The sequence below is a fragment of the Mixophyes fleayi genome, chromosome 3 (assembly GCF_038048845.1).
Source record: "Mixophyes fleayi isolate aMixFle1 chromosome 3, aMixFle1.hap1, whole genome shotgun sequence".
Taxonomy (NCBI): domain Eukaryota; kingdom Metazoa; phylum Chordata; class Amphibia; order Anura; family Limnodynastidae; genus Mixophyes; species Mixophyes fleayi.
The window spans coordinates 275,558,152-275,572,917 of record NC_134404.1 but is presented as its reverse complement, the minus strand read 5'-3'; the positions used below and the strand labels follow the sequence as shown (position 1 = coordinate 275,572,917).

At 39.8% G+C, this 14,766-nt stretch overlaps 1 protein-coding gene across 4 annotated transcripts in view; it reads right to left on the bottom strand.

Moving 5' to 3' along the window:
* Positions 1-2,614: 2,614 nt before the first annotated feature.
* Positions 2,615-14,766, bottom strand: part of STX11 (syntaxin 11) — a 37,499-nt gene continuing 25,347 nt past the window's right edge. For 3 of the 4 annotated variants that reach the window (XM_075203648.1, XM_075203646.1, XM_075203645.1), the window contains one exon: positions 2,615-5,951. In XM_075203648.1, coding sequence (XP_075059749.1) covers positions 5,089-5,946 — 858 coding nt within the window. In that variant the 5' untranslated portion in view covers positions 5,947-5,951 and the 3' untranslated portion in view covers positions 2,615-5,088. Of the gene's footprint in view, positions 5,952-14,004; positions 14,201-14,766 lie in introns of those variants that run through there. The other variant, XM_075203644.1, reaches the window with a different exon arrangement.

Genomic DNA, 14,766 nt, shown 5'->3' with positions numbered 1-14,766 from the left:
TTAGCTTTATACAGTGAACATTAGAATGTGGCGGAAAGGGGACCACCACAGGCAACATATGGCAGACATAGAACGGTTATGGTGGTATTGTGTTTTATATGGTGAACATAAGAATGTGGTGTGGAAATACAAATCATGATCAGCCCCAATGGACAAACTGCTAGGATCAAATATAGCATTGAGTAAAAAACAAAGCTTTGCACCCTCACTTCTATAATTTGTCTAGTTCATGGGGTATGATTATTCCGGTGCATAAAGATCCTGTAATGTCCGTTTCTATCATCATCAATAAAGCTTGTCCGATGCGATTAATGTGGTTCCAACACACAAAGAGATTTAATAGCAAAATATATCAAAATATAACAAAATACAAGAAAGTGTAACTGATACATTACGCTTGCGCACTGGACTTTGGAACAGTCATTGAATCCTGAAATCTGTGATCAAAGAGAGTGAGTGATACTGTCCAGTGGCTTTTTATGCAGTTTGAATTGACAAAAACAAAACAAAAACAGTGATGATGTCACAATGTACACAAAGATAACACTAAGATAGTTCTTCATTGGTTCAGGTTTTATGATGGCCCAGTACAATACAGGCCATAGGTCAGTTCAAACGATGCTTCTTCAAAAGGTGGGGGCAACTCACTCCAACAGTTGTGTAAGTGTCTTACCTCAGGGAACCGCCAAAAATCTGGCTTAAACTAACCCATTAACAGAGTATATGATAATTAATCTTATACTAATCATAACTAGCGATAGCTATGTGCGATAGCTTCTCCGATGATACCAATTCCTACTGGTGAATTGTTGATTTATATATGACCAAACATTATTTATTTTTATTATTTATCTTTGTATAAATATCTAAGTCTTAATAATAAAAGAATCTGAGTTGGAACTTTATTGAAAGTGAACTATTTATAAATGTAGGTGTGAATGTAAGTGTATTTTCTTTGTTTACCTGTGCAATTGTGTAATTAACCCTGGTATAACGTAGCATACTAATCACAATCACACAGAAGACAATTACAAACTTTATTAATTTAGAACGACTTCATCCAATTATTTAACAGTCCTTAGAACTCTAAACTAGAATCAACAAAAAAAAAAAGGAATACTAGTGTATGTGATAAAGTTAATTTGAAAGAGAGATTTATCGCAATACAATGTAATTTGCTGGCACTATATAAATAAATGTTGATGATGATCTGTTGTGTTGTCTGGCCCTCCATTGTGTATGTATGAAAATATATGCCTGAGCAATTGAATAGCATGGATTTAGAAGATTGGTAGCACCTGACCAGGCTGTTCATTTATCTAGATTTACCAAAACACTCATAAAAAAAAATAAAAAATGGCAGTTTTACATTGATATACATACAGACTAGGTTAACCACAAAAAGAAAAATGAAAAAATAAATAAAAATAAAACCTATTGGCCATTAATTACTGTTGAATTGGTTATGTACCTGTTCACAATAAATGTAGCTATTTTAACTTGCCTTGATTGCATCAAGCCACCCATCCTGAGCAAGAGGAAGCGCCCTTTTCTTTGGTTTAGATTTATATGTAACCTATGGAGACTGAGTAATTTAAAGGGGAATCTGCAGAGGAATTGATGTGAATAACATACCATACATTTCTTTTTCTACATTTAAGTTATCCTGTAATAAATATATATTTTTACATATGTAAATTGAGTTTACCTTATTAGACTGTGTGATGTACAAAATATAAATTTTAAGTATATAAGTACACACTTGCAGCTAATAACTGTCTGTTCTATGGCAGACATTAAGTTTTATATGCAATCTGAGTGACATCACAATATGTAATTATGATTCAACTTAGTGATATGATCACAGTTAAACTGGTTAATCTCAATCTGACTGCATTTTGTAACTGGAAGGAAGAGGAAATTAATTTTTATTCCCAAATTCCCCAGAATTACTGCTCTGAAGCCAAATATGCTTTTCTGGATACATCGCACTCTTTCAAGAAAAAAACATTTTTGGATACATTTTCAAGTTACCACCTGTGTTTAGCAATTAGTAATGGGGTGCACTAATGTCTTAATGCAACCCTGCATATAAATATGCTTTAATTTTGCACTATCTCCAGTAAGCTGGGTACTACAACTTACTGGAGTAAACTTCTAATACTTAAAACATGTCTTCCCTGCTTAAAACTGCAATAACCTTGCTGCACCTTGAGAGAGTAGGTTTTAAAAACAGATGTGCCCAAATATGTGTAGCTATGCGAACAAACTAACCATGCAAGTGGATTTGCATTACACAGAGATTACAAAGGAAGATCAGTCAGTAATTCAAAGTGTGTTTCACAGTTTTAAGCAGGCAATTTCAAGCAGAAGTCCTATTTTAAATATCAAGTTTTGTTGGCAAGTTACAATACTTATCATAATGATTAATGTAATGCAAGATCCATATACTACCAAGCTTTAGACTTGCTGACACTTTAAAATGTAGTGAGGTATATGGATGTTAATGAAAGTCCAGCTGTCAACTTGAGAAAGTTTTATAATGACAGAACTGCTAAAGAGTATACAAAATTAAGATTTCAGATATTTAGAACAAGGAAAACAGGACATTGCCTTAAAAGGTTATAGTAATTTTATTTAAAGGAATACAAAATATGGTACAAAAAGTCTATAAATAAACACAAGCAAACAGAATCCTTTCATTGCGAGAGAAGTAACATGATACTATGGAACAAATAATAGCGGGTTTCAGACAATACCCATCTATTAAAAGTACAAATATTGAATGACATTTTTTCGATGAAAATATTCAAAATCTAAATTACACAGGTTTTCTGTGTTTTTTTTGTTCCATGGCCTCAATGCAGCATGTATGTAAAAATGTAGCAGAAACTTGCTCAATGTTTTAAAATAAAAAATGTAAATTTCACTATGTGACCATAGGAAACCACTAAAACTTTGCAATAGGAAATGGTCACACACATGAAATTATATCAAGTTTGACAACTTGCACCTAAACGCAATATTAGTAAATGAGGCCTGCATAATGACATAAATGGACATGAATGTTAAGTTTTGGAAAAAATAAAAAACTTTGAAAACTTATAATTAGAAAGCAATTATTTTTCAGCACTGTATGGCTTGGTTTAGTTTCTGGACCACTGTCTAAACCTCTCCATAGACAATAGTAACAATGGGACTTACTAAATAAACATTGAAGCAAAATAAGAAACTCTGCCCTATAATGTAATAAATTGCAAAGCTCAGTTATACAGCTGCGTATACACCTAATGACATTTAGTTGAAATTCTAATATAATAATGTATAAAATTTCTGTTTCAGAGGGCAGACTTGATTAAATGTTCTAATCCCTACTGTATTAGTAACAATATTGTTACACTCCTTGTACAGGGCACGCACTACCTAATTCAGTAATACAATTAAAGACATTAACTTCATAAATAGCACCTATTGAAAAATAAAGCAAAACAAATGTAAATAAAATAAAGTAAAAAACAAAAACACATAGCTTGAGAATATGTATGGGACACCTACACACACCATACATATGTAAGTTAAGCATAATAATAAAGAAAAACAACAAAAGTATAGTATGCACACACATAAGCAAATCTAATATACAAAGATTGACATAAACCCTAATGTCACAACATTATGAAGTACAAAATGTATGAAATATGAAGCTAAGCATCAAACCATTTTTCCATTTTCAAATGTCAAGTTGGTTATATATATGTCTTGGGTATATAAACAAAGATAGCCTGCAAGCTCAAAATATATATTCAATAGCAATAAAACGGACTGTTTGGCAACATTTGAGAACTGAAAGTGTATCTGAAGTAAGTGTGATTTTAAGTGTTACTTCTTGCATACATTGCAATCGTTTTAATTGACACCTTTGTGCACACCCAGCCACCAAAGCTTACATAGCACAAATAAATTCAATGACAATAAAATTGACCCAACAGAGATATCATTTCCTAATCATATGACCAAAGATCACATAGGGGTTAAGGATCATGGAAACATTTTTTTTATTTTATTTTTTTTAAATGCCCAGTCAGCACACTACATGCCTTACTAAATAGAGTTCAATGTTCTCTGCGCAAGCTTTTGTCTCCCCTACATTCAATTCTCAGGAAAAACCAACATATTTGCCTTTATTATCTTTTAAACTGTGGAACTGTGTGTCCGGACGTGGTTTTCCCATGCCTAAATAACACAGAAATAAATAGTGTAACAAATTTCCTTTTGGAATAAACTTGGAATTATTATTTCTGTGGCTTTATTAGTGCTAAATTGATCAGATGAAACACTTACTGTACATGACAAAGCCATCAGATTTTACCAACAATTGAGCCTTGGAGAAACTTAAAATGCAGTACTACACTGGTTAACGCATATACTGTAGATATATTTTACATCTGTTAAAACTGCAACAGGGCATATAGTGTAATGGTGGGAGTTAAAATTTAATAACATTACATATATTCTTTACAAATATCACCAACATTCTCAAGTTTATTATTACTTTAACAATACTATTCTGCATACTGCCAGCTGCTAAAACATGTACATATATACTTCCCTATTACATTAATAGACACGGAAATTTTAGTTCACACTCTAAAAGGAGAAGGACATCGGACAGACATGAACAGCTATGCAAATCTCACCCATCTTCTATATAATGTGCATGGATAAATGTTACTGTGCACACACGTTTTATGGAAAACAAAAATGTATTTTCTCATGGTATATTTTTATTAAGGCCTGGTTCATTAAAACCTCAAAGAAACAGAACATATATAAAACCGACCTTTTCTTGATCATGTACACAGAAGTGGTACAAACTTGCAAAAAGTAGAAGTGTTCATTTAAAATATGGACACATATGTAGCCCTTTTCTCTTTTTTTTTATGCTTTTGTTGGTGGTTAGAAAAGAAAGTCTAAAACAAAAAGCACAAATTAAATCCCTATAAAGTCACTGCTGTCCATTTCATATAATTATCTTGTTAATGTGGTCCCTGTGTACAGCATAACATTGCTTGTAGGCAGCTTTGCAAGTTAGTTGCAGCAAGGAAAGCAGCAACAGAATAGTTTACGGCATGGATTTTTCTTTTTATACTCTACAGCTTGTTTGATTTGAGTTTTTGCTGCCCCAACATAATCTTTAACTTTTTCCATATTTAATTCAACAACATTCAGAGTCTCAGCCTGCTCTTCAACCAACAGGGCCATCTGTAAGAAAAGATCATGGACCTCTTTTATGCGCGTCTCCAGCTTAAGCAGCTCTTTGTGGCGTGTTTCAATTTCATTAAGTGCCGAACGGGCAACTTTGACATCAGCGAGCATATTTTCAGAGAAGACATCCCATTTCCCTTGTTCAATCATGTCTTCTATCTGGTTTCCAGATATGTCTTTTCCCATTATCTCAAGTTGACGCTGGATACGAATTTTGCAGTTCTCCCGTTGAACCATTTCAGCCTCATTGTACTCAACCATGGCTTTTTGGAAAGCACGTGTAAGAGTGATATACTGTGCTTTGGACACACGTGCGAAAACAGAGCTTTCCCCATATTTGCCCTCTGCATCTTCACTAAGGTTTTTGAGGCTCTGGAGCTTCCTGTGGATGCCCTCTCCTCGCAGCTTAATGTCTTTAGCTATACTGTTAGAATCCCTTTTGATGCTGCTAAGGCGACGCATTGAGGTAAGAAAGCGTGTGGTTTGCTTCCCCAAGCGTTTCACATCAACCTTCAACAAGTGGTTCTCTGTCCGGATGAACTGTATATCATGGTAGAGGACTTCTAAAGAATGGTCTGTTTCAAACATTGCAAGGCCTTGTGAGGGGTCCTCTTCACCATTCTGAACATATTGACTATGAAGTCTTGCATACTCAAGCAGCTCACTGAGACGGTCTTTCATGATTACTATAAAACAAAATGGCAAAAAAGTATAAATATATTAGGTGTAAGTCAAATACAAATCTTGTAAAGAATATTTTACATAATGTTATTTATACATTCTGGTCAAAAAATAAGGATACAGTAAAATTAGAACATTCACCTGGAACTGTGAAATAAAAGACTATTATTAGAAGTCACTGAGCAGTGTTGTATAAAACCAGAAGGTCATACGTGACTTCTAATATCTCTTATATTTTACAGAAGGTGGTGTGTTTGTGTGTGTCCTTGTGACCCATTAATAGTTTCTAACAAACATTAATATTAAGATTTGAGATTTTCAAGAATACAGTTGGATAGACTATATGCTGTACAGTGATTTACTTTAAGCTGTGCAAGATAATCTGCATCGTAGCAACTTGCAAGCTGACTTTAACACACTTCATTGCTAACTCCTTAATAATCTATTGCTACTTCATGCCAAAAAGACAAAGGCAATGCTATCTTCACATATAAACCATGTAACCTACCCTGCTCTACCCCCTATAAAACAGTGATGAGCAACATCACTGTTTATTAAGCAGAGAATGAGATTGGGAGTAGCTGGCTGGGAGTAGCTGGCTGGGGGGCTGCAGGAGAAGGCTCGGCCTGCTTGTCAATTCTCTAGAGATCTATTCTACAAATTAAAGTTCATCTTCTGTGTCAAGAACATTCATCACAAACAAAATATTACCAGGTTATCAGAGCACTTTATGAAGAATTTATGCCAGAATCATTGTGATCACTACCACTGGAGGCAAGTGGGTAATTAATTGGTGGTAAGTGGTCAATAGATGCAAAACAGTTTTTCATTTTGTTTTTTTATATTGCATAAACATCATAAATAACAATTTTGTTGAAATGTATGTAAAGATATTAGTCCTCTTATATTAGTAAACACTATAGACCCCCTATTTATCAATATGCAGCGATAACAGAAGATAGAAAATTGGTAATAGCAGATATGATAGCGATATGGACCGATACTCTTTCCACTTTGCCAGCCAGTCATGCATTCATGTGCGCAAGCGTGACCTAGCTTTGCCAGTTCACACATATATAGGGGAAGAGGTGAAGCAATAAAATGTTTCTTAGCAACTGCAATGATTGTAAGTGCAGCGGGGCAGGTTTCATATTGGTTTTAGCTGTAAGGTCACTGCCACAATTGCCACAAAGTAAGTGTGCTCACCTCCAGGCCTCTGCATGTACTGAGTCTGGCTGTCAGTCACTCAGCCTGGACTGGACAAAGGACAACCTTACTGTTAATACGCTGGCTCAACTTACAACTTTCCAGCAGCACAGTGGTAGACAAAAGGGAGAGAACCTGCCTAACCAGACTATTACAGCCTAGTCTACACATGCTCTCCTCCCCCATTCCCATCACATCAACATAACCCAATTGGCCTGCACAGACAGGGCTTATTTAGGGAATTCTCTGCTGCAAAATTGTTCAGATCCTCTGCTATGGTCATCTTCAGATGGTAATGCAAAAAGAACAGCAACTGTACTTGTCAGTGTTAAAAAATAGGCTACCAGAGAAAACCATAGCCTTAGCCCCAGTGAATAGACTGTCTCCCTTTCTTAAATAGGCCTCTATACCTCTCTTATTACATTCATTGTATTTTACCTGCAGCAAACAATAGCTTAAACACTACTGCACAGCAAAAATGTACACACAATGTCAAATATCTCAAGTTCTCTTAAGGGATGTTATTAGTAGTATTTTTATACACAGTACAAACAGTAGACTATACAGGGTAAAACAGTACAGAACAATAAACAAAAATACCAATACTTCAGAAAATCCAGGCAGGCTAATGCAATAAACACGGGGGACAGAAGAACAGGTAAAGAGACAGAAGGGAAGAGAGCCCTACTAATGTAAGCTTACATCCTAAGGGAAAACAGAACAGGTACAAGGGGAAATTGATGAGGCAAGGGGGAGAGAAGGGAGAGCGAGTGGAGGAGATAAGGGGGTTATGTGAATGGTTGTTAGGCTTTGAGGAAGAGGTAAGTTTTCAGTGCACGTTTGAAGGAGCACAGAGTAGGAGAGAGACGGATGGAACGAGGGAGGTCATTCCAGTAAAGGGGGGTTGCACGGGAAAAGTCTTGGATTCTGGAGTGGGAAGAGGTGATCAGTGTGGAGGAGAGGCGGCGATCATTGGCTGAGCGCAGGGAGCGGGCAGGAGTGTGAATGGAGAGGAGGTTAGAGATATAGGGGACAGTAGAGTTAGTTTTGGTGGCATTGTGAGAGAGAAAGGGACGGATGTGGGCGATGTTGTGTAGTTGGAAGCGACAGGCTTGAGCAAGGAAATGAATGTGGGGGGCAAAAGAGAGAGAGAGAGAGAGAGAGAGAGAGAGAGAGAGAGAGAGAGAGAGAGAGAGAGAGAGAGAGAGAGAGAGAGAGAGAGAGAGAGAGAGAGAGAGAGAGAGAGAGAGAGAGAGAGAGTCGAGGGTGACACCCAGGCAGCGGAGATGGTGGTGTTGTTGACAACAATAGAGAAGTCATGGTGGGATGGGAGTCTGGGCGGAGTAAAGACAGAGAGGAGGGAGTTGAAGGTGGCAAAGAGGCGGCGGGGATTGGAGGACTGAGAAGAAATGAGGGACTTAAAGAAGGATTGTTTAGCGAGGGAGAGGGCAGAGCAGAAAGAGGAGAGGATGAATTTAAAGTGAAGGAAGTCAGCCAGGGAACGAGATTTCCTCCAGAGGCGTTCAGCAGTGCGAGAGAGCACTTTTGGAGGAAGTGGGCGAGTTTGGAGTGCCAGGGTTGGGGAATAAGGCGGCGTCGGTGGATAGAGGAGGCCGGGGAGACAGAGTCAAGGCAGTAGTGAGGAAGTGGTTGTAGAGAGAGGATGCCTGGTCAGGACAGGCCAGGGAGGGAAGGGGTGATAGGAGAGTTTCAAGAGAGGAGAAAGAGGTAGAGTCAATAGCATCAAGGTTGCACCTCGTAAGGGTGGCTTTAGGTGAGGCGGGAGCAGGGGAGGAGCACAGAGTGAAGGAGAGGAGATGGTGGTCAGAGAGTGGGAAGGGAGAGTTGGAGAAGTCAGAGAGATCACAGAGATGAGTGAAGACAAGGTCGAGGGAGTGACCAAGACAGTGGGTGGGGGAGGTGGTCCACTGAGTAAGGCCTAGAGGAGGAAAGGGCGAGAAGTTTGATGGTGGCGGGTTCAGAACAGTTGTCAATGGGGATATTAAAGTCACCAAGTATGATGGAGGGGAGGTCAGAGGAAAGGTAGTGAAGGAGCCAGGCAGCGAAGTTGTCAAGGAAAAGGGAGGTGGGGCCCGGGGGACGGTAGATGACAGAGACAAGGAGGTGGATAGGGGGGAAGAGACAGATGGAGTGAACTTCAAAAGAGGAGAAGAAGAGGGAAGGTAAAGTAGGAATGACCCGAAAAGTGCAGTTAGGGGACAGGAGGAGGCCCACTCCACCTCCTGGATGCTCATCCGGTCTGGTGGAGTGGGTGAAGGAGAGGCCCCCATAGGAGAGAGCAGCAGGTGAGGCAGTGTCAGAAGAAGTAAGCCAGGTTTCAGTGATGGCAAGAAGATTTAGAGAGTTGGAGATGAAGAGGTCATGGATGGAGGATAGTTTGTTACGGATGGACCTGGAGTTCCAGAGGGCACATGAGAAAGGGAGGAAGGGAACTGGGGAGATGCGGATGAGATTGTCAGGGTTGATTGAGCGAGGGGGAGGGTGAGAGGAGGGGCAGAGAGAGTTGGGCAAGAGAAGGGGGCTAGGGGAGAGGATAGGTATAGGAAAGGAGCAGGGTGGCATGGCACAGAGCAAGAACGAAGGCTGTGGCAAAAACAATATGAAATGCAGTAAACAATTTAAATAAAGTGCAGATGAAATAAAATGCAAATAAAATTAAAATAGCATACAAAACAATACGATTAAATTTAAATTGAAGTAAAATAAAGGTTAAAATGAACTTATGGTAAATGCAAAATGAAAACACATGGTAGTAGAAGTAAAGGAGGGCTGCAGAGAGCCGGTACCAGGTGTGGAGAAAGGAGAACAGGAGAGTCTAGGGCAGGAGAGTCCAGAGACCAGGGCAGAAGAGTGCAGGGCCGATCACATCAGATCACAGGTAGTCACTGGAGCAGTCCGGAGGAACCAGAGATCAGGAACAGGCGATACAAGAGATCCGGTGGGACCAGCGATCCACTGGAGTTGATTGATAAGGTAGGTCCAGGGGACACATCAGAGTAGGCTAATGCAGTAGAGCAAGATGAGGCCCGTGTATCAGAAGGGTAGGCAGCTAGGGACCCAGGGAGTCAGCAGCAGTGGCAAGGTGAGGCACACAGGGAGTAGCGTGAGCAGGGGTAAAGCGCCAGATGTTCTGACCCTTTAACCAGGCAGTGTATTTGTGGTTCGCCAGACCGCAGTGAAGAGGGTAGCAGTGCAGCGACGTGTGGCATCGGCTTCAGGGGACACAACTGGAAGTAGGCCGCAGAAGCGGAGCAGCACCAAAGACCGGGGAGTGGATTTGAAGTAGGCCGCAGGATCGGACCAGGCAGCGGGAGACAGTAAGAAATACCAGGCGGCGGGAGTCCAGATGACGAGACAACAAGAAATGGGCGGCAGAACAGGCGGCGGGAAGCAAGAAGACGTTGCAGGCAGACCAGGCAGTGGACCCGAAGATGGCAGGCGGAAGGAGAGGAGTCCTCAGGAGTGAGAAGAGCAGGCCAGATAGTGCTGGAGACCGAGGCTGGAAACGGTGCAGGCAGCAAGGCCGGAGTCGGGGGCCCGAGTGGAAGAGATCACCGGAGAGACCAGCGGAGGGAACTCTGGATGTGAGGCAGACTGAGGCAGAGGTAAGTGGAGGCAGAGAAACGGAGCAGAGCCGGGGCCACACCACTTGAATTAGGAGCCTAGGTAAAGCCCCAGTGGAGAGCCCACGCGACACGTCGGTGCAGCATGGGAGCAGGAAAATACAGCTACCAGCGAAGTGTAGGTGGACAAGTGTTAAGCAGTTCAAGGTCAAACCGGCGGGCAATTCAGGTACCGAAGGAGCAGACAAGAGCAGAGTTAGTAAGCCAGGGGTCAATTACAGAAGATCAATATCTCCAGAGGGAGATTCAAAAGAATATTCAGGCAGAAATCGGGTCAAAATCCAGGGAGACAGGCAGATTGCTTGGAAACATACAAGGATGCTGGAGACTAGTGTGACCTAGATACTCTGGCACCCTAATGGTGCCAGACCCAGGTTTAAATAGAAAGCAGTGCCCTGTCATTGGTGGACGTGGGATTGTTGGTCAGAACAGCTGACCGCCATCAGGAAGGAGCTGCTGGCGTCTCCTTTGACTAGCAACGAAGACGCAATGTTCTGGCACATGCACCCGGACTGCCGGCCGAGAACTGGATGTAGCATCTTGTTGCCTAGCAACGGGACTGTGAGAGGAGGCATAGAACGCAGCTGTTCTTGGCCCCTAACATCACCATTTTTAAATGGCGATTGATTGGGGTGTGAGAACAGGGTCCTGACTGTAACTTGCATTTGGTCCTCACATCCACGCTGTCATGGTTTTCGACCAGAGCTGTAAGATTATGTAGCAGTAAGCAGGGCGTTGGCTGGGAGGGAGGGACAAATTCTTTTCCCTATGTGGTAATGCAGCTTTAAGGAAATTTTTAACAACAATCTAAAATGAATTCTTGACAAGCACAATATTTAAATGTGGCATTAAAGGATTTAGATAATGATATAGCCTTGTACAGTACATATCTATAATTGTCAATTATTGTTAACAATATACTTAACTAGTAAGGCAATTAAAATGAAGTAAATTAACATCTACATTAAAAAATTGGTTACAAAACTGAATCACAAACATAATTTTTGTCCCAAAGGTTTTAGAATCATGCAGTGCATAACCATTTAACAAATTGTTTCTGCAAAAATAGCTGACAGTCAAAGTCTTCTGATACAAGAGATATGAAAGATGTTATATCATAAAAGACTATGGGAGAAACACTGAAAAGTCATTTATATTTAATAATATTTTCTGTGCCTTCTTCCATTTTATTTGATGACTGTTTTATATTGACCCGGCGACAGGTCAATATGGTCGATATGGCAAAGCTCAAAAACCTGTTAAAAACTTTATTTAGGATTTACCATTGTGTATATAAGACTAGTAATGCGTGCAACCAGAGATCACGTTAACACACATACAAGTGTCTAACACCTTGCAAAACCCTGGCACTTCTACAGACAAGTCTCATTCACAAGACTGATCATAGAAAAAAAAAAACCAAAAACTGAAGTGCACTACTATAAAAGTGCACAGCGCCTCTACTGTTTTACATTCACTTTATGTGAGCTGTTTCTTACTGTCTTTCTTGCTTTCTGGGGGGCAAAATAGTTTCCTTTTTGGCCAGTCTCAAATGTTAATTCTTCAGGGAAGATGAAGGTATAAATTTAAAGTCTTTGGTGCATTGCTTCTAGCTGCTCATGTTTTATGTATGAAAAGATGACCACTATGAGTTTTTGTTTTGTCTGTAAACTGACCCTGGAGCCACAATATGCAAGTAACATCCTATCAAATTAATCTGAATGTCAATGATCTCAATCCTATCCTAGATTGCAATTAAATGATTGGACACAAGGCTTTATCCCTAGTCTATCATCTTTTTGCACACTCATATAAGGTCATGTTACTTGCAATCACGTCATATTAAAATGGACTTGTGAGATTATACAAAATATTTTGTTTAACTGCAGTCCGGTGAACAGGCCCGAGAACAGCAGGACACCTGATGCAGCTCATAAAGCTTTGTAAGTTTTATGGCATATCTATGGAGAAAGAAAAAAATGCAAGTGAACCTTATTGAGAAACAAGATGTGTTCTCAAATCATAAGTGAAGCACATAATTTATTATGGTGTTATGCGACTCCTAATAACCATCACTCTTCTGTTTTAGATAACGCTGGCCATTACTTCCTACCACAAGCTTCAAGGAAGTTACAACAGTACAGATATCAACATGGCAAAACAACTGAATATTGCAGTGTTTCCACAAACTCACTGTTCTAAAATACATAGTCAGTTTTAGCAAAAAACAAACCATGGCAATGACCAAGAGATGTAAATGCAACAGCTTTAAACACCCCTCAGATTTGCATTTGGCAGACTCTTCAATGACAAATGCCAATATCAAACAACTTTGAATATAGATGAATTACAAACAATCCAGCAAAATAAAGATATTTGATACAAATATATAAGCATGTGTACAGACCTTGCTTAAAGTGTGAGATGGGCCTGCTGATGTAGGCTGTGTAATCCTGTTGCATCGGTGCCCTTATGATTGTGGTGACAACAGGGGCAGGCTGGGCTGGTGTGGCAGGTGGGCATCTGCTCCCTGGCCCGGTCCCGTAGTGGGCTACCTTGGGCTGGGTCACTGGGCCACCTGCATTTTACTTCCTTTAAAATAGGCTGCTGCTTCGAGTCTTGCCCCCCCGGGCTGAAATTTGCCAGCCCTCCCCTAGGTGACACCATTATAAAATAGATGCATCCCTGCTGAGCTTCGTGAGGAGGAAAGGGCTACACGCAAAGCCACTTAAAAACATAAAGTGCTATACAGTCCAGTGCTCTCCCCAAAAAATTCTATTGGTACTTCCATTCCCTTCTCTTATAGTGGAGTGGAATGGGTGCTGTATTTGCAGAAGATACAGGCGGTGTCAATGAACCACTAATCATGCCAGTGCTGTCAAAATACTTTGTTATGACGGCAAAAAAAAGGTAAATTTGCAGAGGGACATGTTACTTGAGAGTCAATATTTGTGTGGCTCTTCTCTATGGAAACCACACACTTACAATATACCTAGATAATCTAATACGACAGAGCAGGCAAGGTGATATTGTACTGGGAAATAATATAGGGATGCAATTATTTTTAGTACTTGTGTGCTGAATGTGCAACGTTATTTACCTAAAGACCAGGTGGAATGCAAATATATACAACTTCAGAGCTGTCAAAAAATAACATTCAAAGCAATCAATCTACATATAAGGGAAAATAAAAACAAGTAACACGAACCTGTATTTTGTATCTGGGCACTTCTTGTATCCTCCATCTTACTTGTGAATTTTAAATTACCACCATCAAGCAAATGCGAATATTTAATGTAAAATGGGTGAGGCACACAGAGATAACGGCAAAACTGGTGCAGGCAAAGTCCATTGTTTCTCTAAAAAGGCTGCAAGTCTATGACAACACAGTTGTGGGTTGGGAGAGAGCAGTGTGCTGTGACCTCTCAGTCCAATAAGGAACCAATCAAATGACAAGTTACCAAAAAGGAAAAGGAGGATGTATGATAAGAAAATAGAAGTAATCTTTACTTCTGTTTTTTTAAAGGTCTTCTTAAAAACCATCACAAAACACAACTTCCCACTCAATCAGGGCTGTGCCATGAGATAAAGTAAGAGCCTAATTTCTGCCAGCAAACTTATCCGGCTAAAAGGGACAGAACTCTACACTGAAATACAACCAAGTGGTCTTAATGTAAATAATTTAAAAAAACAAATATGTCCATGTAATTACAGAAAATGAGAATAGCACAGAACAAAAAGAAATGGTACTATGCAATTGTTGGTGGGGATATACATTTCTAGGAACAGATCTTCAAATCCATTTACAGTCCTTTATAAATTATGGACAGGTAGCACCAAGGGAACCTATACATGAAACTAGACTTTCTTTATAGTTATGCACTATGAAAAAAGGTACATATGGGCTTACATCCCACCTCATTATGGATACCACACAGGCTCATGTCCCAATACGTTCATACATTTATCT